General features: G+C 45.4%; 1 protein-coding gene across 1 annotated transcript in view; it reads left to right on the top strand.

Moving 5' to 3' along the window:
• HOMER2 (homer scaffold protein 2) overlaps nt 1-27,483 on the top strand; it is a 99,589-nt gene that overhangs the window by 23,976 nt on the left and 48,130 nt on the right. The window contains exon 2 of the mRNA XM_060095349.1: nt 26,344-26,500. Coding sequence (XP_059951332.1) covers nt 26,344-26,500 — 157 coding nt within the window. The remainder of the gene's footprint in view (nt 1-26,343; nt 26,501-27,483) is intronic.

Raw genomic sequence — 27,483 nt, 5'->3', positions numbered from 1 at the left:
TCCGGAGCCTGTGCTCCGCAACTGGAGAGGCCACAACAGTGAGAGGCCCACGCACCGCAAAAAAAAAAAGTCCACATTAAAAAAAAATTTTTTTAAAAACGGAAGAAATTGGGTGCAGAATCTTAGCTTCCCAGAGGAAGTGCTGTTTGAGAGGGTGGTGGGTGGGTAGATGTGGTCCAGAAAAGGTAAATAGGGAGCACGAACTCTGTAATGGTCGGGAGGAGGCCTGCCTCACAGATCAGGGGTGAGTGTGGACAGGAGCTGGAGAGAAAAGGGGGCTTCCTGAGTTAGTTGTTTAGTGCTGCAGTGGGAAGAGACCTGTTTGGGTGACTGGTGGCTGCATAGAGACCCAGGTGGGCCAGATGGACATTCTCGCTGGCCACCCAGGAAGCCAGCTGTTGAAGCACCAGGTGGGCCAGCTGCTGCCTGCTGCCCCATCTTACTGCCTGGTGGGTGGTTCATCAACATGGTCCAGACAAGCCCCAGGGGCACCTTTAGGAGTCGTGAGCCTTTGGGCAGGAACCTGAAGGTTTGGGGGACTCAGGAGGTATTTTCTGGGTTTTCTCCTGACTGTGGAGACTTTGGGAAGGACTGTGGGGTTGCTCCTGGTGAGCAGGATTTGGATTTCTGGATCATTCCGTAAAGCCTGGGATGACAGCCTTGGTAAGAGATGGATAAGGATGAACCTGTTTGCCCAGAGACCCGCTGAGGTCCTCAGGAGGGCTTCTGCCTGAACATGGTGGCAGGGGAGGTGGCCTGGGGAGGAGGGTCAGGGAACACCGGTGTGGGGCCTCATGGAACAAGTGGAAAGGGAGCCTGAGGGGCGTGTTGGGTTTAGGTGACCCAGGTGACTCCCGCCTGATAACTCTGTGTGCCTTTGGGTGCGTTACTTAATCTTTTCCCCCTGTTTTCCTCTGTATAATGAAGACACAGACACTGATTCTCAAGGTTGTTGGGAAAATGAGGTGAGCTATGTATGTCAGCGCCCAGCACGATGCCAGACACCGACAGATGATCAATACATGCCAGGACCTCTAGGAAATACCTTTCCCGAGGTACTGCCGAGATCTGGTGAGTGGATCTCAGCATTGCTATAGGACATGGAAAGGCATTTCCTATTTAAAAACCAGATGCCTTAGGAGAGGCACACGAATTGAACTGCAGATGTGAATGTGCGTGGAAACCCGTGAATCTGAGGATGGAAGCTTGACGCAGAGCACTTGGAGGAGATAAAAAGGAAGTGGGCAGAAGTCTACACACAGGCCATCTGGGCCTTTGGAGGGGACGGGCAGTGTGTCCTTGGTATATGGGAAGGAGCACGGGCTGTTCTGGGCACACGTAGGCCCCAACTGTCTGGACACCTGCTAGCTGCCTGGGTCTGCTAAAAGTCGAGTGTCAGACCTTTTCCAAAAGGGAGACGAACCTGTAGAAGATCCAGTATGATAAATAGCCCCCATCTGATTCATCATAACCAGAGCACAGTGTGATAGGAAAACATGTCATTCTTCTAATAGTCACTTATTTCTGTCTAATGAAGACCTACCAATGCTCTATACATTTCCTTCCAAACCTAACGAAGTATAAATGGAACTCGACTGACTGTTTACTTGGACACTTTTGTTCTCTCTGTGCACCCTTCTCTCACCCCTTTGTTTTTTGTTTTGTTTTGTTTTGTTTTGTTTGTTTTTTGGCTGCGCCATGCAGCTTGCAGGATCTTAGTTCCCCGACCAGGGATGGACCCTGGGCCACGGCAGTAAAAGTGCCGAATCTTAACCCCTGGACTGCCAGGGAATTCCCTCACCACTTTGTTAAGACATGTTTTCTGGGTGCCAGGCTCTGGCTGTGACATGGCACATAAAATGTAGTCCTGGCCCTTAAGCTCACCCCAGTAGAGCTGTGCTTTCAGGCCAGGCAGAGTGCATTGGGAAAGGTCATTTGTACAGCACCTGGGGTAAAGGGAGGAGTTGCTGGTGGAAGCCATAAGCTGGGCCTCCAGCTGTCCTGTTGCAGCCTGGAGCTGAGAGGGTCAATATATCTCTGCATGCCTCTGTGTGTGTATGTGTGCATGCACGTGTGTATGTGTGCCTGGAAGGAAAACATTACCTAGCAGTTCTGCTGTAGAGAGAGGTTCCCACTGCTGTCAAACAAAGGTTTGCTTGTTTGCCCTGTGGAATTTCACAGGGTCACACCGGCCAGGGGCTAGTCCCTCTGGGCCCTCTGTGACTTGGGTTCACTCAAAGCTCTGGCCACAGCTTCAAGCACTTCCTCTATCAAGGTGCTGCAGGGGCTCTGGAAATGAAGACCTGATTCCTGCCCAAGGGGGCTTACAGTCCAATTTAGCGGGTATAGCACACCTATAGCTACCCAAAGACAAGGCAGAATAATATGAGGGCCACAGAGGAGACACAGAAAGCTGGGCTCCCGAGAAGGAATCAGGTCTGGTGGTGGACCCAGGTGCCTCTGATGGAAGAGGTGACCAAATAGCACTTTGTCTTAAAAGATGGTAGGATTCTGACCAGTGGGGGTGGGCTAAGTAGGGGGTGGCTGTGAACAAGGGGGCATTCCAGGGGGAAGGCACAGCTCCTCTGAAGGCACAGGTATGGATGAGCAGGAACTTCTGTTTTGTTAATCCTGTACGTTGTACAGGGATTGATAGGGAAGAGGAGACAAAGGCTGGGTGAGGTCTTGGATTTGGGCTCCGGGGCTGGGGCTGGGGGCTGCCTTCACAGCCCTTGTATGAATAACTAGACAGAGCAGACGTCCGTGGTTGGTCTGAATGGGGTGCAGTTGACGCTCTGTAGTACAAGGGAATCCAGCACAAAAAGGCTCCCTTTACTCGTGTATCGCTTGTTTGAGGTCCACAAGGGCTGACTTTCTATTGAACGTGGCCTGTCTCAGCTCCTGCGGGGTCAGCATACACCTGGTGCCATGGGGCTCTGTGGAGCCTCGGGCACAAATTATTTTTGTGCTCCTTCAAATGCCCGTGTTTATTTTTAAACTTGAGGCTTGGTAAGGCAGGGATGTGTCATGCAGGCTTTGCTTTTGAGTGAAAAGTTTCTCTTGGGCTGATGGAACCTGCAAAAGCTGTTCCCCATTTAACATTGTCCCTTCTCTTCATTTCATGTCCCAGTGCCTGTATTCCGGCCTTATAGGGAAGGCCACAGAAGTAATTTGCTTTTTAAAAAAAATCCTGGAAAGAGGAAACCCGCATGCAGTTTGCCAGTCCCATAACTCGCACTGGCAGATCTGTGTCAGGAGCAGCGGTGCTCAGACAAGGAGGCTCTGTGTGTGTCGGAGGTGGGTGGAAAGTGACAAGCTGGGATGTGAACCTGAAACCTGCCGTCCCCACTCCCATTTCCCACCAATGGGAGCCCACGGACAAGGGGCTTAGAACAGAATGTCTGTTATCTTTGCGGCATATGCAAGTTATAACTGAACAGTTAATGTGATTAATGTAGAGTTCAAGATGAAGGATTCAGCGCATGTGCCTCTGTCTACCCTTCCTCCCCAGAACCCATTAAAGTGATAATAAAGAGAGTATTAAAAGTATAATCCTATGACAGCAAAGTGAATGGGAGGGGATTAGCATCAGCTGAGAGATTGCAACAAATTTCTGGACGATAGAAAGCAGGTGGAGGTCTGGCCACATCAGAAATGTAGCAGAGAAGCCCAGAGCCCAGTGGGTCTGAGTGGAGCGGGCCAGTCTGCCCTGCCCAAGAACCCCAGAGAGCCTCTCAACTAAGCCTGCAGGTCCATCCCAGGGCAGGAATGAGACGTGGTGCTGAAAGCTGGGACTTCAATGGAAGGTCTCAGGGGAAAATGAGGACAGGTGAACTTCGTTGGCAGAGGCAAGGCTGGGGGTGTGGGTGTGGCCTTCTAGAACAAAGCCTGCCTTCCTGCGTGGATCTGGGGTCAATGGATGGTGTTTGAAGCCATGGTACCTACTCAGTTAGATTAGCTAGGGAGGGACCGAGGAGTGCTCTCACGCTGAGGAATCAGGAAGAGGAAGAACCGGCAAAATAAACGTCTAATCAGATAACATGGATGAAAGACAATCAATAGTAAAGCCAGGCCTTCAAGACACCGAGGGAAAGTAATTTTTTAACCATTGGAAAAAATTTTTATATCCTGCAGAGTAGACTGAAAAATGTCCCCTATAAATATCAGGCCCTTATCTCCTGAACCTGTAAGTGTTACCTTATAAGGTAATAAAAGGGTCTCTAGATGTGATTAAGGGGAGGATCTTGAGATGAGGAAATTATGGTGGATTATCCTGATGGGCCCTGGTGCAATCACACGTGTCCTTATGAGGGAGAGGCCTAAGGAGATTTTACTATACACAGATACAGAAGAGAGATAGGGACATGAAGACCTCAGCAGAGAGAGAATTGAAGATGGAGGGAGAGGTCAAGGAATGCAACCCTAGAAGCTAGAAAAGGCCAGGAGTCGGATTCTCCCCTCAAGCCTTTGGAGGGAGCTTGACCTTCCTGACGCTTTGGTTTTAGCCCAGTGAAACTGATTTTGGACTTCTGGCCTCCACACTGTGAGAGAATAATCCTGTTGTTTTAAGCCACCCAGTTGGTGGTCATTTGTAGCCCTAGGAAGCAAATACACCTCGCCAAATTCATCAAGTGTCAGCGGGGAGAGTGAAGGCAGTTACAGGTATGCAAGGACTTAAAAGTTTACTTCCCACTCATTCTGAGGGTCTACACCAGCCAAACAAGGGTGAAGCCTATGAAGGAGGCAGTTGGGGGCAGAAAGAGAATTGGTAGCTTCTGGGAGCCTAAAGAAAAGAACTTCCAGACAGACGGCTGTGAGTGGGCCTCAGAAGTACCCAGTCCAAATTAGAACTGGAAGTCGTCAGCTCCAAGAATAATATCTCCAGGACAGAGACTGGAATGGATTCCAGGAAATGTTCAGAATGAACAAGAAGCTGGAAGACCACAAGGGTTATAGGAAGATGGGCTGTGTCTCTTTTCTCAATAGGAAAAAGAAGGCAATAGAAAAATGCCACAAAAAAGAAAAATGACCACAGACATGTTGTGATCCAAATGTGAAACACACTAAGATACCACCACCACCTGCTTTGAACAGTGGGGAGAGTGCTGGAGAGGAGAAGCCTCTCTTTGACCTGGATGCTGGGAATTTTTCCCTTTGAGGAGCACTTGGCTCTTGACAGTGGAACTGTACAGAAGGAAATAGAATTCCTGGCACATTTCTTGGCTCTGCAGGGAATAATATTTATATAGTCATAATAATGTTCTCTTTTTAAATGGTGACATAGTGCTGTACTGTGGTAATGTATTAACTGAACTCTTCCTGGACATTCCATTTAATTCCTGGTTGACTCTTTGACTTTTTTTCTGTGTGTAACTAATGCTGGAGTCTGAGGTCAGTTTGACCCATGAAACCTCTTTGTGGGGAGAGTTGAAGAACTGAATTGTTAGACTAGTAATGTGTAATCATGCACCTGAGGCGCCCCAGGTGGAAGAGTGAGGTGGGATTCTGGATGGAGGTGGTTTCGTGGCCCACCTAGACTGTCCCCATTACTGGGCCTTGGTCCTCCTGGATCCTTCCCTGGTGAGCAACCTGGTGCTGCTTCCCGGAGCAGTGGCCTGTGGGCAGAAGGGGATGTTGGGTGGGGCAGGCACGCGGCCTTACAGGTGGTGCAAACGGGAGAAACCTGAGCTTGTTTAGATGCCAACAGAAAGGATCCAGAAACAGAGAGAGGCTGTGGTTGTAAGCGAGGCCAGAGTTGCCCAATCTTCTTAACGTCATGGACACACGGAAAATATTTGTACAGCTCATGGGTAAACAGACGAGACTGCTCATGGTCAGAAGTGACCAGCCCAGGCACTCCAGTCGTCCCCGGCTCTGCTGTGCACCCGAGGGTTGATGAGATCCCCTTGTCAACAAGCTCCTTCCTCCCAACCCCATGACATCTTTGTACAAATGAGAAAAAAGCCACTTCTTTCTTAAGACACCTTCCAGACGCCTGCTTTCTGCCAGGCAGTTGACAGAGTCAGTGTGCAGAGCTTTTATGAGCCACACCGCCATGGATGGATGCCCTCTGAGTTCTGTGCCGTGCAGACTCATGACTCAGTACACCTGTGGCCCATTTGAGGACGCTGCTAGGAAGAAGGTTAAGGGCCTGAGCTGCAGGGGAGCGGACAGAGGCCAGAGATGTTCCTGCTGTGTGCTGGCATGAGACTCCTCGGGATTCTGCCGTGCTGACAGAGCCGAAGGTGGGAGCACCTGAAATAGGGCCGCAGGGAGGTGAGGTGTGGGTGCCACGTTCAGGAGAGACACCTGGGCTGTAGGCAGACATCTCGGCATCATCACGAGGAGATGGTTCTTAAAGCTGTGGAAGTGAGCGTATGGAAAAGCTCCATGGAGAAGAACTTGGGAACAAGCAAGTAAGCCTCTGTGGATCACCCAGCACCCCTGCTAAGGTGGGGCCTGATATTCAAGTAGAACATGGAAATGAGCCCCCAGTGGGAGGGGAATCTGAGCACTGTGATGTCCTGTCCCATGGCTTTTGGGCACTGTCCCAACCAGATCGAGGATCCCTGCCAAAGGCCTCTGACTGCCATACCTGAGCCCTCAGGTCTGCACCCTTAGGTGCTGGCTTTCTTCACCCAGTAGTCACTCGGTGTCACTGCCAGTGCTCTGGGACAGCATCTCATTCATCTCTCTGTCCCTAGGGCCAAGTGTTAGATTTTTGAAGGGCTTTTAGGAGTGTAGATAGAGGTTTGGGCCTGGATGCTTGGAGGGTGCAGGGCTCCAGCAGCCCTGCCTGCTCTTGGCCCCGGGTGTCCTTGGGCATCCACTGCCCGGGTGTTCTCCACGACTCTTGACTCTGAGCTGCTCCATGGAGTGTAGGGTCCAGTCCTGTAGAGCTCTGGCCTCGCCAGCTGTCCCAGGGACGCTCTCCGGAACTGAAGGAGGCCTGCTCTGGGGCCCCCACACCTGAGCTCTTGGACCAGATGAGCTGGTTACACATTTGCCCTTGACATTGTGGGTAATAATAGAAAGGAATTTTTGCTTTGTTGGGCACATCCGATATAATTTCCACATTACATCGAAGACAAATCATTTAGTTCAGCAAATATTTTGGACCTACCGTGTGCGTGGGACTGCAGCAAATAAAAGGCTGGAGAGATGTGTATTGTTTCTGCATGTCAGAGTAAACTCACGGTAGCTCTAGAACAAGGGATTTATTTTTATTTACTAGGCTTCCTTCCCTTAAGACATACAGTGTTTCAGCCTCATAATGTTAACTGCTAAACATGTCACTTCTGCCTTATGTGGTGCTGGGACTTGTTGCTGTCCCCACGGGGGCAGGTCCTCTCTGCTTGTGCCTTCCCGTGTGTGTCTTTGGCGTCATGTGCAATGTCCTTGGGTGCAAAGGAAATGGCTGTCCAGCAGTTCCCACCCAGGGGCCTGGGAGGGTAGGAACCAGTGTCTAAGCTATTTCATTATTTCCCCAAGACAAAGGGCAGTTGTTCTGCTTTAGGCTGCTTGGGCAGGTAACTAATGTACCTTTCTTTTTGGCTGGAATCCTATCAATTCTTGAGGCCACCTTGGTGAAATCCTGCTGATTAGAAAGCTATTTGGGAGTTATAAATGACTTCAGTCAATAAAGAAATGAGAAAACAGGGCCTCCCTGGTGGCGCAGTGGTTGAGAGTCCGCCTGCCGATGCAGGGGATACGGGTTCGTGCCCCGGTCTGGGAGGATCCCATATGCCGTGGAGCGGCTGGGCCCGTGAGCCATGGCCGCTGGGCCTGCGCATCTGGAGCCTGTGCTCCGCAACGGGAGGGGCCACAACAGTGAGAGGCCCGCATACCGCAAAAAGAAAAAAAAAAAAAAAAAGAAATGAGAAAACAAATGATTCTTTCATAAATACTGCCTGGAAGGTCAAAATCTTTCAATAAGTGGGGTCCACAGGGAAGATATGAATAATAAATGGCCACTTCTTGGTCAGTAGGCTGGAAACCAGTGGATTAACTGTGAGTTAGAAACAAGCCCAAACAACCACTAAAAATGAGGGTTCTGGCTCTTTCTAGGGCAGTCCGTGGTTTGGAGATATCCAGCCAAGCTCCTGCACACTTAGAGGGCACCTTGGGTCTCAGTTCTGTTGGTGCCAAATCCCTATTCAGCTTCTGTCATTTCTGTTCCCTTGCTAGCTAAACTTCTTAAGAAAAAACAGTTTATTGAGGTATAAATGGCATACAAAAAGCTGTACATATTTGATGTACACAACCTAATGAGTTTGGAGCTAGGAACACACCTGCGAAACTATCACCACAATCTATGCCATAAACAAATCCATTCCCTCCAATAGCTTCCTCCTGCACTTCTTGCTTATTATATGTGTGTGAGATAAGAACACTTAACAGAAGATCTTTGCAAAATGGTAAGTATACAATATAATGTTAACTCTCGGCACTGTGCTGTATAAAGTTCCTTTTTTTTTTTCTTGGCTGCGCTGCATGGGGGATCTTAGTTTCCTGACCAGGGATTGAACCCATAACCCCCATGGTGGAAGCATGGAGTCTTAACCACTGGACCGCCAGGGAAGTCCCTGTATAAAGTTCTTGAGAGCACCTACCCCTCTCCCTCTGTCAACCGTGGTGTTTGGGGTCCTCTCACACCTGTCTTATTTGGTCCAGGTGATTCTACACTTGACCTCTAGGTTGGGAAGCGAGCGACACTGGCCTCTCTCTTGCCCAGACACAATTTCAGGTTCTAGCAAGTCTCACTGTCTTCACCTCGCACGCATTCAATAACCCTCATTTCTCCCTTGCCAGAGAAAACCCCAGCTCTGTGGTCACCATTCCCTGGTCTTTCTCATGCACACACATGTAGCTCTAGAGCTCCATGGATTCTGAGGCAGAGGCCATGGTGGTCTTGTTCTGGGGTATTCCCAATGGTCAGCATAGCTCTCCTATGGAGCTGTGGAGTAGATATTTGCTAAGTTAATATATATTTATATTAGTATGCATATTTATAAGAATGAGATCAGGGCTTCCCTGGTGGCGCAGTGGTTGAGAGTCCGCCTGCCGATGCAGGGGACACGGGTTCGTGCCCCGGTCCGGGAAGATCCCACATGCCGTGGAGCGGCTGGGCCCGTGAGTCATGGCTGCTGAGCCTGCACGTCCGGAGCCTGTGCTCCGCAGCGGGAGAGGCCACAGCAGTGAGAGGCCCGCGTACCGCAAAAAAAAAAAAAAAAAAAAAAAAAGAATGAGATCATAGTAGGATGCTTTTTTGTAACCTTCTCTTTTCATTTTAATACTATATGTCCTTAGTAACATCTATAGTCCTAGTGTTGGCGAGCTTTTGTTGGAACTCTGGAACCTATGAGTTCTTTTTTGTTTGTTTGTTTTGTTTTCTTTGAAGAAGAGATTTTGAGTGACACTGAAGCCCTTCAAGTCCTAGCTTTCTGTTCAGAAGGAAAGGGGACACAGACTGTACTCAGCAACACCTGTTGGCCTCCTTATTCAGTAACTTCTGGATGTAAATCATTGAATAATAATTTAACGAAGTAAAGAATAAATCATGATGGGTAAAGGAAAAAAGAACATCTTTCCATGTTAGTAAGTACTACAGTTTTTAAAGGCTGAATGGTATGTCTTGCATGGGTATATTATGCTTGATTTAAACAATCCCTCACTTTGGAGCATTTAGGTTATTTACAAGGATTGTGTGTGTGTCGGGGGAGGTGTGTGTAATAAACAGCTCTTCAGTGACTGTCCTTTTGCCCTCATACCTTTGCACGTCCTCATTTATTGCCCTTGAATAGGTTTCTAGAAGTGGAGTTGTTCGAAATTGAGTTATTTGTAGTGAGGTGGATGGACCTAGAGTCTGTCATACAGAGTGAAGTAAGTCAGAAAGAGAAGAACACATACCGTGTGCTAACACATATATATGGAATCTAAAAAAAATGGTTCTGAAGAACCTAGGGACAGGACAGGAATAAAGATGCAGACATAGAGAATGGACTTGAGGACCTGGGGAGGGGGAGGGTAAGCTGGGATGAAGTGAGAGAGTGGCATGGACATATATACACTACCAAATGTAAAATAGATAGCTAGTGGGAAGCAGCTGCATAGCACAGGGAGATCAGCTCCGTGCTTTGTGACCACCTAGAGGGGTGGGACAGGGAGGGTGGGAGGGAGACGCAAGAGGGAGGGGATATGGGGATGTATGTATATGTATAGCTGATTCACTTTGTTATAAAGCAGAAACTAATACACCATTTTAAAGCAATTATACTCCAATAAAGAAGTTAAAAAAAAAAAAGTGGAGTTGTTGGCTTCAGGAGAACGCAGTTTTTTTTGGCCGCATGCAGCATGTGGGATCTTAGTTCTCCCACCAGGGATCGAATCCATGCTGCCTGCAGTGAAAGTGCGGAGTCTTAACCACTGGACCGCCAGGGAAGTCCCAGGAGAATGCAGTTTTAATCAATTTATTAGTGATTCAATAAATTGCCTCCCAGAGAGCTCTCCCGGTCATACCCCATTAGTAGTGTAAAAGAGACAGATGCGTTCCACTCTAGCAGGCTGGATTTTTTTTAATCTTTTTTTTTATTGCAGTAAAATGTACACAACGTATGATGTACCATCTTTTTTTTTTTTTTTTTTTTTTTTTGGTTTTTTGGCCACAAGGCATGTGGGATCTTAGCTCCCCGACCAGGGACTGAACCTACACCCCCTGCATTAGAAGGCAAAGTCTTAACCACTGGACCACCAGGAAAGTCCCTGATGTACCATCTTGACCATTTTTAAGTGTGCACTTCACTGGCATTAAGTGTTTTCACATTGTTGTACAATCATCACTGCCATCCATCTCCAGAACTTTTTCAGCAGGCAAGTGGCTTTTGTTTTTGTTTTTTTAGTCTTTGCGGTTTGATGCTGAAAAACCTCTCATGGTTTTAGTTCACAGTTCTTTTTTACTGAGAAGGTGCAACTTGCTGTCAAGTGCTGTGGACACTTTGGTGTCTCTGTGCTCTCTGCAGTCTTCAGCATCCTCGGAGCCGCTAGAGGCTCTGGACAGCTCCCTCCTTGAAGCTTTGAGCTCCCGGGCTTGGTGTTGGCCGTCTTCCCTGGCTTCCCTCCCGCTTGCCCAACGTGCCCACCTCTGCTCCACCTGCCCTTTCAGTGCGCACTGTTGGCAGTTTTCCCTCTGCTGCCTTTGAGCTGTTCTTCAGGGCTGCTCTGCCCTGCCCCGTCCCAGCACACTCTGCTGCTGTTGTTGGAAAATAATACATAACGTAAAGTTTAACATTAAAAAATTTATTTATTTATTTATTTATTTTTGGCTGCGCCATGCAGCTTGTGGGATCTTAGCTCCCCGACCCTCTCCCGCTGTGGTGGAAGCTCGGAGTCTTAACCACTGGGCTACCAGGGAAATCCCAAAGCTTAGCATTTTTACCACTTCTGAGTGTGTTCGCAATTCAGCGGCATGTAGAACGTTCGCAGTGCCGTGTGCCTGTTAGTGCTGACCCTCTCCAGACCTTCTTCATCGTCCCAAACAGAGGCTCTGTACTTGTTAAGCAGTAACGCCCCATTCTCTGCTGCCCCCAGCCCCTGGTAATCATCATTCTACTCTCGGTCTCTATGCATTTGGCCGTTTGAGTTATATAAGTGGGATCATGTAGTATTTGTCCTTTTGTGTCTGGCTTATTTCATTTAGCAGCGTATTTTCAGGGTTCATCTGTGTTGTGGTATATGTCAAAATTTCATTCCTTTTTATGTCTGAATAGTATATTCCATTATATGTATATAACCCATTTTGTTTATCCATTCATCTGTTGGTGGACATTTGGGTTGTTTCTACCTTTCGGCCATTGTGAATAACGCAGCTGTGAAGATTAGTGTACGAGTATTTGTTTGAGCCCTGGATTTCAGTTCTTTTGGGGTATATACCTAGAAATGGAATAGCTGGATCATACGGTAATTCTGTGTTGAACTTTTTGAGGAACTGCCAAACTGTTTTCCACAGTCTCAGCACACTTTTTGAATAAATGACCAGAAGAGATGGCACCTGAGGCTCCCCAGGCTGAGGGACTCTGCCATGCAGGGAACCTGGACCTGGGAGTCTAGAGAAAACGATTCAGGCAGGGGGACTGGGACAAGAACCGTTCCCTAAGGCATGTAGAGCTTGACTGTGTAACCTACTGTCTGCCTGTCTGTCGTAGTTTACTCTTCTAAGCAGTGGCTTCTGTAGCTTTTTAAAGAAGGTAACCTGAGAGAGAGCTGCTGTTGGGCACAGAAGCAAGGACAGTGGCCAAGACAAGGAGGCAGGAAGGTGGGGTGCTCTGGGCTGTAGGTAGACTCTCAGTCAGACTCTCAGTCTCTACCAGCAGGCACCATTGTGTGGAAGCAGCCAAGGGGCTTCCAGCTGCACAAGAGAAGTTCTGGAAGGATCCAGAGCTCTCTTCTTGTAGCTCAAGCCTCTGTGAGATGGTCACAATAGCTTGGAAGCAAAGCAAGAACAGTAGACGTGTTCCTGAGGCACTGGGGACTTCCATAACCACCTCTCCCCAGCCCGCAGGGATGCTGAGTTTCAACTCTGTCCGGGCCACTCCAGACAAGGGGAGAATGGCAGAGCCCAGGAGAACATCTTCCTAGTCTTTGAGATATAACCTGCCCACAATCTACAGCTTTGCTTGTATCTCCCAAGGTTCCTTACCTAAAAACCCTTTGCTTTGGTATTTACTGAACTCCTTCCTTGCCTCTCTCAAAACCTCCGTTTTCTGTGTTTTCAATATTTCTAAAAGCATTAAAAAAATTCTCCTGTTCATAAGAGACCCTGAGATAGGCAGCCTAGTGTGAGGTGGGTTCCTCCCTGGGACAGCAACGACCCAAGTAACGACAGTGGAGGCCCAGAGTGGGCACACATTCTGTCTGTCTACCTAGGGTGTAGGTCACCTTCATCAAGTACACCATTGTCCCACTAGAGGTGTGTTAGGTATCTGTTAGCCTCTACTTCATGCCCACTGGGAGGGCTGTAATAAAAAAGACAGACAGTAACAAGTTCTGGAAAGGATGCAGGCACGTTGGAATTCTCAGACAGTGCTGGTGGGTATGCAAAATGGTGCAGCCTCTTTGGAAATAAGCCTGGCAGTTCCTCAGGAACTTAAACATAGAGTTACCATGTGACTATTCCACTCCTAGGTATAAACCCAAGAGCCAAGAAAACACATGGCCACATAAATCTAGTACACAGATATTCGTAGCAGCATTATTGATAACAGCCAAAAGGTGGAAACAGTACAAGTGTCCATCAACTAATGAATGGAGAGACAAAATGTAGTATATCCATACAATGGATTAATATTCAGCCATAAAAAGGAATGAAGTACTGATATATGCTACATGAGGGATAAACCTTGAAAACATTGTGCTCGGTGAAAAAAGCCAGACACAGAAAGCCACATACTGTGATTCCATGTATATGAAATGTCCAGAACAGGCAAATCCATAGAGACAGAAAGTAGATCAGGGGTTGCCTGGGGCTGGAGGTGGGGAGAATGGGAGTGACTGATAATGAGTATGAATGGGGTTTTGGGGGTGATGAAAATGCTCTGAAATTAAATAGTGGTGTTGGCTGCACAATGCTGTAAGTAAACTGAAAACCACTGAACTGTACACTTTAAAAGGGTGAGTTTTATGGTATCTGAATTATAGCACAATGAAAATAATTTAAAAATTATCCATGAAATTTAAATTTCGCCAGTTCTGTATTTGCGTATATGTATGTGTGTGTGTGTGTGTGTGTGTGTGTGCGTGAGCGCGCACCAAATCTGGCGACTCTATACTTGCCACCTATTTTTGTAGAAAATTTTGTATTATAATACACACATAAAATATCTATTAGCCTGAGAGACCAACTGATAGATAGTGTAAATGAATACATCACAAATGCTCTTTTGAGGTATGTCTGCACCTTTGGTTTTGTATTTTACACCTTTTGCAATTGACTTGGCAAGTTACCAGCCTCTTCACACCATGCAATTCTAATTTTACACCAGTGGTTCCTAGGAAAACAAAAAGAGCTTTTTCCCCCCGAACCCAAATTCAGAGTGCTAAGCTACATACTTAACCAGGGTTGGTTTCTAGAACTGGTACTAGGATCCCCCTTGCTGCTACCCAGGAACCCAAAAGACAAAAATGAACCACAAAACCAGTTTGCCATAGTTAGTACTAATTTGCCAGTAAAGGAAAAAATAAACCCCAGGCTTCTAAATTTTTTAAGCTATGAAAAAAAATTTTTAATTGTGGAAGTGCACAGTTATTCTTTTTGAAGATTCTCTTCTGTTTAATTTGCTGATGATAACAGGGAGAGAGAGCTAGGTCTCTTTGGGCATGTTGCGCTGTCTAAGGTGGAAAAGGGGATTGTCTTCCCTGCAGTGATGTCTCACGTGTGTAATTAATATATTATCATAATATTCCTTTAACTGGCTGCTATTACTAACAAAAAAGCACTTTGCAGGACCTCCCTGGCGGTCCAGTGGTTAAGACTTGGCGCTTCCAATGCAGACTGCGCGGGTTCAATCCCTGGTCAGGGAACTAAGATCCCACATGCTGTGCAGTGTGGCCAAAAAGTTAAAAAAAAAAAAAAAAGGAAAGAAAGAAAGAAAGCACTTTGCATATATTATCACATTTAATCTAAACAGTCCCTTGAGGTGGTTGTGTTAATGTTTAGGGAAGTGACTTGGCCAAGGTCACACAGATGATCAGGTCCTCCTAGGGAGCATGTACTGTTCCACAGCCTGAACTAGTCTCCCCGTTACTCTTTTTTTTTTAATAAATTTATTCACAAGTTTATTTATTATTTATTTTTTGGCTGTGTTGGGTCTTCGTTGCTGTGCACGGGCTTTCTCTAGTTGCGGTGAGCGGGGGCTACTCTTCGTTACAGTGCTCGGGCTTCTCACTGCGGTGGCTTCTCTTGTTGCAGAGCATGGGCTCTAGGCGTGTGGGCTTCATTAGTTGTGGCTCGCGGGCTCTAGAGCGCAGGCTCAGTAGTGGCGCACGGGCTTAGTTGCTCTGCGGCATGTGGGATCTTCCCGGATCAGGGCTCGAACCCATGTCCCCCGCACTGGCAGGCGGATTCTTAACCACTGTGCCACCAGGGAAGTCCCCACCGTCCCCCGACCGCCCCGGCCCTCCGCTTACTCTCAACAAAGAGAAGCAGCACGATTTTGTGGAGCCACCCTCCTCTTCTCCAGCTTTGTCTCTGACAGGTAAAAAGAGCCAAGAAAGGAACTAGAATTAAAACCAAACCCTGTTATGTTCCTGACGCGAAATAAGGACTGTTAAGTCGTTTTGGTATATATTTCATATGTCCATCACTTTGTTTTCCTTTCCCGATAAAGGTTGGGCTACGTGGTGGCTTCCAATACGATACGAAGCCAACCGGATTTTTGGAAAGCTCTGTCAGCCTGAATGACCCTGAGGACTCTTGAGCTCCCCTGCTCTTTCCTGGCTCCCCTGCTGCTTTCCTGACCCCTGTCCTTCATCTCTAAGGGTGGGTCCTCTTCCTGCCCCTGTCCTGGGTGTCCCCCAGCTGGGTTGTCCCTCTCCTTCTCTCTCCCTGTGTACTCATCCTGCATGGTTTCATCCACCTGTGATTTCTGCTCAGCTGCTGCAGTGGGTTCCCCAGTCTAGTCTTCTAACCTGAAGAGTCACCCTGAAAAGGGGTCCCATTTGCCTTCTTTTTTTAAAAAAAAAATTTATTTATTTATTTGGCTGCGCCGAGTCTTAGTTGTGGCACTCGGGATCTTTAGTTGCGGCATGTGGGATCTAGTTCCCTGACCAGGGATCGAACCCGGGCCCCCTGCATTGGGAGCATGGAATCTTAACTGCTGGACCACCGGGGAAGTCCCCCATTTGCTTTCTAACATCTCTTCCAGATGGTCCACAGGCAAGGTCCACTCATCATGACTCACATTTCCTCTCAACTGCCCAAGCCAGAAAACTTGGGTCTTTTTCCCTCATCCTTTTCTACACTTGATCTTTAAAAAAAACAGCTTTACTGAGATAAAACTCATGCACCATACAATTTACTTATATAAAATATGCAATTCATTGATTTCTTTTTACTGTATTCAGAGCTTGTACAATCATCAACACAGTCTAATTTTAGAACATTTTTCCCTCCTCAAGGAAACCCAGAACCTGTTACCAGTCACTCCCCATTCCCCCCATTTTATGTTTACTATAGATGAATACAAACGCCCTCAACATTTAAAACTGAGAACATTATTTTTCCAGTCTTATAAGAAAATCATATCTGCTTAATTAGGAATGATGTTGCCAAGTCATACCCTCATAGCAGACACAGAATAAAGTCTTCTGTATTTTGTTTGCATTGCAGTGTAACAGGAAAATCCATGTGCACAGGTGTGTTACAGCAAAAGGAAGAATGCAAACTGCTCCTTTGGCAATATTTTGCACTCTCTTGAATTAGCTGTCCCAGGAATCATTAATCGTTATGACTTGGCTGCTTGCCACCTGACTTTTTAGAAATCATCACTTGGATGTTTTCTGGTTCTTGGCTTTTGGTGTTCATAGCACGTGAATCATAAAACTCTGCTTTTTGTTTTAAAACTCCCATTTATCACCACAGATTCAGGTGGAATGACTTTTTTTAGTATAAATGTTCAATATACCACATATAGAGTAAAATCACAAATGTATGTTGAAACCCTAGGATACCTTCCATAGATGAAATATCATGCATAGAGGGTGCCTGTTGCTTCGGTGGCTGGTTTGTAAGTGCAGGTGACATGCCCATGTGCAACTCAAAAGACGGGCATTGGTGCATCACCCGTGACCCAGTGGTCCTGGGTAGAGAACACAATCTCTTAATGATGATATCCCATAATTATGAGAACAACTATCCAAGTGCATTTAACATTTTTCCTACATATATATTTCTTGGACTGTATTTGGAAGAGAAAATAGCTTTGACATAAATTTTCCACTGAGCACAGTTGGACACGGTGGCCCCCAAGATAAAGACCAATTTCCTTAGCGTGTCATTCAGAATCCATGGCTATCTGGCTTCAGCCCACCCTCAGGCCTCATCTCGTTTTTTTAAAACTATTTATTTATTTATTTATTTAGGCTGCACTGGGTCTTTGTTGCGGCATGCAGGATCTTTCAGTTGTGACATGCAGACTCTTAGTTGCGTCGTGCATGTGGGATCTGGTTCCCCGACCAGGGATCAAACCTGGGACCCCTGCATTGGGAGCATGGAGTCTTAGCCACTGGACCCGCAGGGAAGTCCCCAGGCCTCATCTCTTGCCACCCACTCCTGTAGCTACAAATAACACTTGAGCACACCTCTCATGTCTGCAGTCATTTCCCCCTCACCTGCTAAACCCAGATTTGCTGGACTCTGGGCCGGGGGTAGAGGGGGACGTTTGGAGGAGGGGGAGGAATTTCTGTGCAGGAGTAGAAGGGTGCTGTTTGAACACGAGATGGTCTTGCAGTGTTGCTGGTGAGTTTTATTTTCTTCCTTGATCCCGTCCTTGGTCTCATCTTCCCATCATATGTTTCCCTATCCTGCATGCTCAGAGAAGCCCCTCACCCACCCCATGCAAATACTTGCCTTCCATCACAGATTTGCTTTTCTGAAATTCTGCCTCTTCCCCTCCCGACCACTGGGATCCTCACCCACTGCTCTGGACCCACCACCCCTTTTGGAGAGTCCGGACCCTTTTCCAAAGCACATGGCAATGGACCTCATGGGCCCTCTGGGGCAGCACTCAGCCTGTGAACCAGTCCCAGAACTTAGTCAAACCCACATCACAGGAGACCGGCAGGAGAACGTGGGCTGAGAGCTCCTGAAAAACTGTCAAGCCCTCTACGATAAAGGTAGTGTCATCAAGAAAGCCTGTCAGTGTTCATCAGGGGTACTTTCCTCATTCTGTTCCGTGATGTAAATGTGACCCAAAAAGAGAATCCCTAGTCAGTGGAGTAGGAAGATTTGTGACAAATGTGACTTATGTGATATCTCTTATTTATCAGCTTTGTTAATCTGGGCAGTTTTGGGGCAGATGAAAATCACTTCAATAGAATGGGTCTGCTGTGTCCCCCTTCAAGGGGCTCAGACCAGACAAGGAGATGGACTTCTGGCTAAGGTCCAGCAGGTGCAGGTTTTCCCCAGGGAGTTGCTGGTCCATTGTTCTAACAGGGTTTATGGAATGGTTTCTGTGTCCCCACTGATGCCTACATCAAATACTTAATTCCTTGGACTCCTGTTTCTAGATTCTGTTCTGTTTCCATTAGTCTGTCTATTTCTTTGCTCATAGCTCTTCATTTCATTTGCTGTAACTTTATAATAATACATTTCAATATCTGGCTACATTATGGCTAAACCTCCTCATTGCTCTTCATCTTCAGAATTTTCTTGGCTGTCCTCTCATGTTAAGTTTTCCACATGAATAACCCTGTCTAGTTCTAAAAATAATTCTGTTGATATTTGTATTTTGTTAAATGTATGTATTAATTTAGGGGTAATTGACATCTTCGTATTGACTTTTCTCATTTAAGAACAGGATGTCTTATTTATTAAAGTTTTCTTTTGTATGCCTGAGAAGTTATCTTAGCTTTTTTCGTGCAGATCTTGCTTACTTCTTAAATATATTCCTAGAAATTGTATCTTTTTGGCTGCTACTCTAGATGGGATCTTTTAAAATCTATTATATTGTCCATCTGGTTGTTTGTATATATAGAAAGGCTACTGATGTTATTTTTTATTAGTAATTTTATACCTAGTCACCTTACTGGATTTCATTATTCATATTCACTTTTTCAATTGATTTTCTTGGGTGTTCTAAATGTGTGATCCTATTATCTGCAAATAATGGTAACTTTATTATGGGGATTTTGTGTGAAAGTAGAACTACAATATACTTGTGAGTTTGGTAGATTCTTTGCATGAAAGAATTGTGCTAGAACCTTTTGTCCATTATCTCCTTTTTCCCCCAGATCTTTTTCCTAGGCTCAGGGATTTGACCCTGCCAGCTAGGGGCCTGTTGACCATCTAGAACGAGGGCTGAGAGCCTGATGAGCCCATGCTTCTGTTCCCTCATGACAGGCGCTCAGTCCAGGGCCTGTATCCTGAGAGCACAAATTAGACGTCTCAAGATGCTGTGGTAGGGGACTTCCCTGGTGGTCCAGTGGCTAAGACTCCGTTGTCCCAATGCAGGGGGCCTGGGTTTGATCCCTGGTCAGGGAACTAGATCCCACATGCCGCAACTAAAAGATCAAGCACCCCCCTGCAACTAAAGATCCCACGTGAGGCAGTGAAGATCCCATGTGCTGCAACTAAGAACTAGCACAGCCAAATAAATACATAAATAAATATTTTAAAAAAGAGAGAGAGAGAGAGAGAGAGAGAGAGAGAGAGAGATAACTACCTTGCCCAAGTTTAAAAAAAAAAGAAAAAAAGATGCTATGGTAGAACTCAAAGGACTAGTGGGAGCCTTTCTGGCCAGTCAAGGGGGAAGGATATTTTAGCCCCAGTGAAGGGCATGTCCATGGTCATGTGGAAATGCAGGTGCTTTGGAAGTGTTAGCAGAAAAGCGGCAGAGCCTGTCTGGTGAGGGGACAGGGACAGGTGCTCAGGGGTCTGTGAATCATTCTGATGCACTTGGAGCTGGTCCTATGGGGCATAAAGCCAGGGAAGGTCTTTGAAGCTGGGTGGGCAGTGCCATGCCCATCGAGCTTGGGGCTGCACCTTTCTCTTGCTGCTGTATGAATGATGTGTGGAAGGATTCAAGAGTCAAGCCAGGTAAACTCATCAGGGCATCCTTTGAGACTTTGAAACATGTTTAAATGGCTGTAGGGTAATGTCTGAATGGTTTATTTTAATTCAAAGCAGATAGAAGCAGGAATAATAAGAATCATGAGGTTTTACAGGTTCCTATCAGGAAAAGCCTGGTGAACATGGCAAGTGAGGGATTATAATAAATTAAAATATCATCTTTCTTTTTTTTTTTTCTGCAAAGAGTAGTCATGCCAGTTCTTTGCAGAATCATTTCACATGGAGCCAGAAATTGTTCAAAGCGGGAGTGGTCTCTCTGCCGAGTGGTTTTCATATTCCAGGCATACGTATGTTTCACAGTGTCTAATTATTCTTGGGGACCATTACTGTCAGCTTCCAAAATGTGTTCAATGAGCAACAATTGGTGTTTATTCAGCTCTAAAAAGACTACGCAAGGGAACAGTAGGTTGTTATTGTCTGCCTAAAGAAACGTTCTGCCATCCGGAAACATCTGCTTTCTATTTAAAGCACTGAAGAAGGAATGGGAGTATATTTGAAATATACTCCCTAAGGATCAAACACCAAAGAAAGGAGAATAAAATTGGGTATGAAGGTAATTTCTGTTCTCTGATACACACTCTCTTCAGCTTTTCCCTGCTGGGAAGGAAAGGTGGCCTCCTGGCTTGGAAAGTTCTGCTTCTCTTGAATTTTTCTATTTATACTGATTTGCACACTTCCAGGAACTGACTTCTGTGTCCTAGTTCCAGCTCTTTTAGTTTCTCAGGTAGGGCAAGGTGCTCTTTCAGAGTTGGGGTCTGCTTTTCTGGATTTTGTGGTGAGGTTTGTTCTCTGATTTTGCTCATAAAGATGTAAAGATTTGCTGTCTATGTTGCCTGAAATCACCCTGTGACCTTCAGTTTTCTCCGTGGAGAATGCTGCCCACTCACAGTTCTGCCCAGAGGGTTTTAACCCTCTGAGAACATATACAGTCTGCTTGGGGTGCAATAAACTTTCTGTGAAGGTCAATATGTTAGTTACCTATCACTGTGTAATCAAGTGCTACAAATTTAGTAGCTTAAAACAAAACACATTTCTGTGTATATCCTTGACAGTTGTTGAAACAAAGAATTAACGGGTTAGATGGCTGGAGGCTAAATCAAAATGTGTGGGTCTGCTCTCATCATTATAACCCCTTTTGGCAATAAAGAAAAAGGATAAAATATATCTGCATTGCCTTTACCTGGTTTTGAAAGCAGAGTGGTTATGACCTGAAAGGGAATTTATACGCAGTGGGTTTGAAAGCAGGCTGAAGGCCAAGATTTCAGAGACAAAGGTAGGTTACTTCAAGCACTTCTCATAAGTACCAGTAGATATTTATAGAGTACATCTAGAAAGATATATTCAAAAACTACATAAGTGTTTCCTCTGGAGAGAACTGAAGGCCTAGAGACAGGAGAGAGTTGTGCCTTTCACTGTATGCCCTTTGGTGTCATCGAAATTTTGTACCATGTTCACATATTATCTATTGAAAAACTGTTAATAAAAAAATAGGAGACCTGATTCCTACTCACAGAAAAACAAAAACAAACAAACAAAAAACACATTTCTGTGAGTCAGGAGTCTGGGAATGGCTTAGCTAGGGCCTCTGCTTCAGGGTCTCTTAGGAGGTGTCATCAAGGTGTCAGCCAGGAGTGGGGTCTCATCTGAAGGCTCGAGTGTGGACAGATAAGCTTCTAAGCAGTTGTTGGCAGAATTTCAGTTCCTCAAGGATATTGGACTAAGGGCCTCCGTTCTTCTCTGGCTGAAGGTCACCCTCTCTGGCTGGAGTTGCTGCGGGATGGTCCTCCCCAACATGGCAACTTGCTTCAGCAAAGCCAGCAAGAGAGTCAATCAAGGGAGTCTGCTACCAAGACAGAAGTCACAGTCCTCTGTCACTTGCTCAAAGTGACCTCCTGTCACCTTCACCATATTCTGTTGGTTAAAAGCAAGTCACAGGTCCCACCCATGCTCACAGGGAGGGGATTACACAGGGGATCACAGGAGTCACATCAGAACTGCCTACTACAGACAGGTATTATTTTAGGAAGAGAGTATAATGGCTAAGGGGGGGGGGTTGTCCATGTCACTTAGAACTGACTTCAAAGCTCAGATCTGCCACTTACTAACTGTGTAACCCAAGGCAGGTCCTTGGCCTCTCTGAGCCCCGTTTCCCCACCTGGATCCCCATAGGATCATTGGGATCTTAAATGAGAGCTCATATGTGAAGCCTGGCAGATGGTAAATACTCAGTAAATATTAGTTGGCTTTAAACTAAATATCAGCTAAATATTAACTGGCTTTTCTTTCCATCCCCCTTTTTCTTTAAATACCATTCGATTTTTGAATTTTAGAAGAATAAAATAGAACTCTCCAGTGGCCAAGGACTTGGTTATTCACATGGAAATCCCAGTACTGTGGGTAGTTTTCTGGACTCAAAGCTGTGCCAAGCTGACCTCCAGGTCCCCAGGCCTGAGGATTGCAGGTCTTTGACCTCAGAAGGGCTGTGGCTCCTCCCATGGTGCCCACACTCAGCATGGGGTCTGTGGGTCTCCCTGCAGCTCCCTTCCTGGGTCACTGTGCTCTCTCCACGCTGGAGCAGCCACTTCCCCTGCAGAGGCCTGACCATGGGACCAGGGCTGCAGCCACTGAGGGTATGGCCAGCTGAGCCAAACGTGTCTCCCAACGTCCTTGCGTTTCTGGTTGGGGTCCTGCCATGGCGTCACTGCATCCCCAGAGCTGAGCGGACAGATTTGGAGATGGGGTCCTTCTTGTCTGCATGCTCCCCTTGACCTGAATCATGCCAAGCAGATGACTTGTGGCTTTGGCTTATCCGTGGTCAGAAATCTCTACCAGCTTCTCTTGTCTCCCTGTCCCTCCCCCACCATCCCTCTCCACCTTGCTTTCCTCACTCCCTCGCTCCTGTAGGCCTCAGGCACACAGAGCACTATCAGAAGGTCGCTGCTCGACCACCACAGGCTGCTGTCTGTCCTGACCAGAGCACCTCTGCCTCTCCATGACCCTCCCCCCAGCCTTTGCACCCAAAGATCCTGTTCTCTGTCCCTCTGTTGTCCCCTTCACGCTGTGGAAGGATGTCTTGGAGTCGTTTCTGTCATTCTGGAGGAGAGATGACAGCTGTAGGGGTGACTTCTTCCATTATTTCTAGATTATCTGATAATGTCTAATGTGAATATCTCCCCAGCTTCCTAGAGGATAAAAATCACCTGTAGCTCTTGTTAAAAATAGAGCTACCCAGGCCCCATCCCTGGACAGCCAGGTTCCTGCGGGGATAGACTGGGGCCCAGGAATTTGTATTTTTACTAAATGCCCCAGCTAATTCCTATCAGAGGTTTAGGAAACACTGGTCTAAAGGTCCTAAAACCTAGACCCAGTCCCTCTTCCCCGGTGTGGAGGACACAAGGGAAGAACCGAAAGTCTGGCCCCTTCCCCTGGGAGGGCTCCTGCGTGGCCCTGGGTCCCTGCCCAGCTCGTAGTGCTCTGTAAAGGAGAGGCAGAGAGTTTAGCATAATTCAGTTCTCTTTTTAAATTGAGGTATAATTGACATATTAACATTATTTTAGTTTCAAGTGCACTACGTAATGATTCAATATTTGTACACATTGCATAATACGGTTCTTTTAAAAACCTCTTCTGTGTTCCTGCCCTTTCAATTGCTCCTTCCTCTTAAATATGCAGAAGAATTCCACGTGAGCAAGTATTTTCTTTGATGGTGTTGTACTTGGATGATTAGCAAGACGTGGTGCCGGGGCTTAAGTAGCACAGCTGGGGGACGCAGATGTCAGGCTTCCCCACGTGGATTGATTAGGAGGGCTGGGACTCACAGGCACACACGTTCCCCCACAGGCTGGCCCCTCTCGACAACAGATGCAGGAAATTACAGTGAGAATATTCCTTTTGTTTCTACAGCTGTCACCCTGCGGCTGGAGGGGTGTTGATTTAGGATTGGGTGGGTGGGTGAACTTGGTCACTGTTGAGGGAACACAAACGGCCTAGTGATCCACACCCCAGAGGCTCTTGCCCAGCTCCTGGGACCTAGAAGGGAAGCTTCAGGGGGCTAGGAATGCTGGGCTGTGTCCGATCTGGAAGGCTGGATTCTAGAAACAGCTGCATTGAGGTAGCAGGAAGAGCGTGCCCTTGGCTTTTATTGATTCAGAGAAATAGTCATGAAAACGTTTCTGCATTTATCTACACCCACAATTGATGGTTAATGCTAGTATTCATGGTGTTATTCAGTATTCCTTGCATGAGGCTCAAATACATAGTAATTTGCTTTTCTAGGAAAAAGGTTCTCTCTTAAGAAAGAGCTTCCTTTCCAATAATGAGCCTTCTATAGCCAGGATGGGTTCAAAGACAGCTTTACCTAAAACCACTCCATCGAGAGACCGGCACACTTAAAATTCACTTTTCCTTTTGATTTTATTTTTTGTTTCCGCTTGGGTGTCCTTTTATGTCATCTCTTTGACATTGTGAGGTTTAAAAAAATTTAATTTTTCTGATTTTGATTTAATTTTATACCTCTAATAACTGCTTATTAAATCTATAGTATTTTATGAATGATGGGATTATTTTTACATCCTGCTGGCTTCCCCCCCACCGCCATTTTGTCTTATTTTGGACCACCTAAAAGGATTTTCGAGCCAGTTTGCCTGAAGACCCTTTCTTCAAAAATAATTATATTTTAAAAAATTATATTTTGTAATGAGTCTATGATTTATTTTGTGTTATTCTGTGAAGTAGATACCTTAAAATATGAAATACAGTGAAATCCATTACAATTTTTATCCATCTACCTTATTAATGCTTATTGTCAAGATCTAATTAATTCCTCCCTCAACAGAAAGAAACATAGGTACTGTGCTAATTCGGTTAATAATCACATGAAGAATTTACAGGCATGTGAGTGAAAAAGCAACAATAATACAGAGGTAAGAATAACAAAAGAGATAGATTTGATGAACATTACATAAAACCCAAAGATTTATAAGTTGGAAACATAAAACTTTAAGGCTTGGTCAGTTATAAATGAATGCATCATTCATAAAATGCTGCAAATCTGAGAAGTATTTAGTAGAAATATAATATGAAGTCACAAATGGTTTGCAAAATCCTAAAACTGTTGCGTAATCCTCCCCGCTCCCCAGTGAATTTGTTGCAAAATCCTAAAAATGCCAACAGGATGTCAGAAAAAGAATAGGACACTTGACGGAGATGCAAAAACACCGCACGGGGAGTTGCCCTTTTTTTTTTTTTTAACATGTTTATTGGAGTATAATTGCTTTACAATGGTGTGTTAGTTTCTGCTTTATAACAAAGTGAATCAGTTATACATATACATATGTTCCCATATCTCTTCCCTCTTGCGTCTCCCTCCCTCCCACCCTCCCTATCCCACCCCTCTAGGTGGTCACAAACCACCAAGCTGATCTCCCTGTGCTATGCAGCTGCTTCCCACTAGCTATCTATTTTACATTTGGTAGTGTGTATATGTCCATGCCACTCTCTCACTTTGTCACAGCTTACCCTTCCCCCTCCCCATATCCTCAAGTCCATTCTCTAGTAGGTCTGTGTCTTTATTCCCGTCTTACCCCTAGGTTCTTCATGACCTTTTTTTTTTTTTTCTTAGATTCCATATATATGTGTTAGCATACGGTATTTGTCTTTCTCTTTCTGACTTACTTCACTCTATATGACAGACTCTAGGTACATCCACCTGACTACAAATAACTCAATTTCATTTCTTTTTATGGCTGAGTAATATTCCATTGTATATATGTGCCACATCTTCTTTATCCATTCATCCGTCCGTAGACACTTAGGTTGCTTCCATGTCCTGGCTATTGTAAATAGAGCTGCAATGAACATTTTGGTACATGACTCTTTTTGAATTATGGTAAAAGGAATCCAAATCGGAAAAGAAGAAGTAAAAGCTGTCACTGTTTGCAGATGACATGATACTATACATAGAGAATCCTAAAGATGCTATCAGAAAACTACTAGAGCTAATCAATGGATTTGGTAAAGTAGCAGGATACAAAATTAATGCACAGAAATCTCTGGCATTCCTATACACTAACGATGAAAAATCTGAAAGTGAAATTAAGAAAACACTCCCATTTACCATTGCAACAAAAAGAATAAAATATCTAGGAATAAACCTACCTAAGGAGACAAAAGACCTGTATGCAGAAAATTATAAGACACTGATGAAAGAAATTAAAGAAATTAAAGATGATACAAATAGATGGAGAGATATGCCATGTTCTTGGATTGGGAGTTGCCTTTTAAGCAAATTTCTCATTAGGCCAATTGCCCGGCAGCCTCAGGGTGTTGGGTTTCAGTAACTACTCCGCTGGTGTCTTTTCTTCTCCTCTCTTCCCTTTTCTTATTTTAATTGTTCTCGTGCATATGTATCTTTCTCCATAAATGATTAAAATCTTAGGTGGCTTAGAAATCATAAATGATACATAAAGTTCCATCAACTCATTCGCCCATCTTTCCTCTTGCAGAGAACAGCCCATCTTCACCACCCGAGCCCACGTTTTCCAGATCGACCCCAGCACCAAGAAGAACTGGGTGCCTGCGAGCAAGCAGGCCGTCACAGTCTCCTACTTCTACGATGTCACAAGGAACAGCTATCGGATCATCAGTGTGGATGGAGCCAAGGTACCATCTCGCCAGCTCACTTGAAGTCACTTATTTTCATCAAAAGCAATACGATACATTTGAAAAGTGGAGGGAAAATGGTACACCCCAACACCTGCCACCTTAACAGAGATGTTATTGTTATCATGTCTTTATAATCACAGATCCCGCTTTTTTTCTTTTTTCACTTAAAGTTATGGCCAATTAAAAAAAAATTTCCCTGTTAGCACGCTGTCTTCATAACTAGCATTTTAATGCTATTTTAATAATTCCACCAAGGGCCTATAATGTCCTTAATCTCTCCCCTTATGGTTAGATACTGAAGTGGCTTCCAGTTTTTTACTATTATAGATAATGAGCATCTTCATGAAACAGATAACCTCATTTGGTCATCATGCCTATTTCTTTTTGGATATTTCCTTAGGATAGATTCATGGAAGAAATGTTATAGGTCAAGATATTAATGATGTATGGCTCTTGATGGTTATTACCAAATGGCTTTCCGAAGAGTTCTGTCTTCCAGCATGTATGAGAATGCCAGTTTATTGCACCCCCGACAGCATTGGGTATTGTCACTAGTCTGGTTTTGGTGTTATTCGGCGTGAGAGTTGAATTTTATTAAATGGTTTTGGAGTATTTCTTGAGATAATTCTTTTCCTGTTGTTTTCATTATTCTGCTGTCTTCCTCAATATTTTTGCCACATTATGATGGGAGCAGAATAAAGGATTATCAGTAGACGTATCACCAAGTTTACAAAAGAAAAAAAAAGTAGACTTGATGCTTTATAGTTTCTTTTCTGTGTTTAATCTGTGTTCATCCTGATGGACCTTTTTACATGGATAATCTGTTGTCACCTGAAATTCAGTGTATCTGAAGCTGAATTCCCCTATTTGCCCTCTAAACCACCTCTCCATTTTCACTTCCCAGTCACTTGTTGCTGGAAGGAAAGAAGGAACAGAGGGAGGGAGGGAAGGAGGAAGGAAGGAAGGAAGGAAATGGAAAA

Source organism: Mesoplodon densirostris, chromosome 4 (assembly GCF_025265405.1).
Source record: "Mesoplodon densirostris isolate mMesDen1 chromosome 4, mMesDen1 primary haplotype, whole genome shotgun sequence".
Classification (NCBI taxonomy): Eukaryota; Metazoa; Chordata; class Mammalia; order Artiodactyla; family Ziphiidae; genus Mesoplodon; species Mesoplodon densirostris.
Note: the sequence above shows the minus strand (reverse complement) of the source record. Positions and strands in the feature narration are given on the sequence as shown.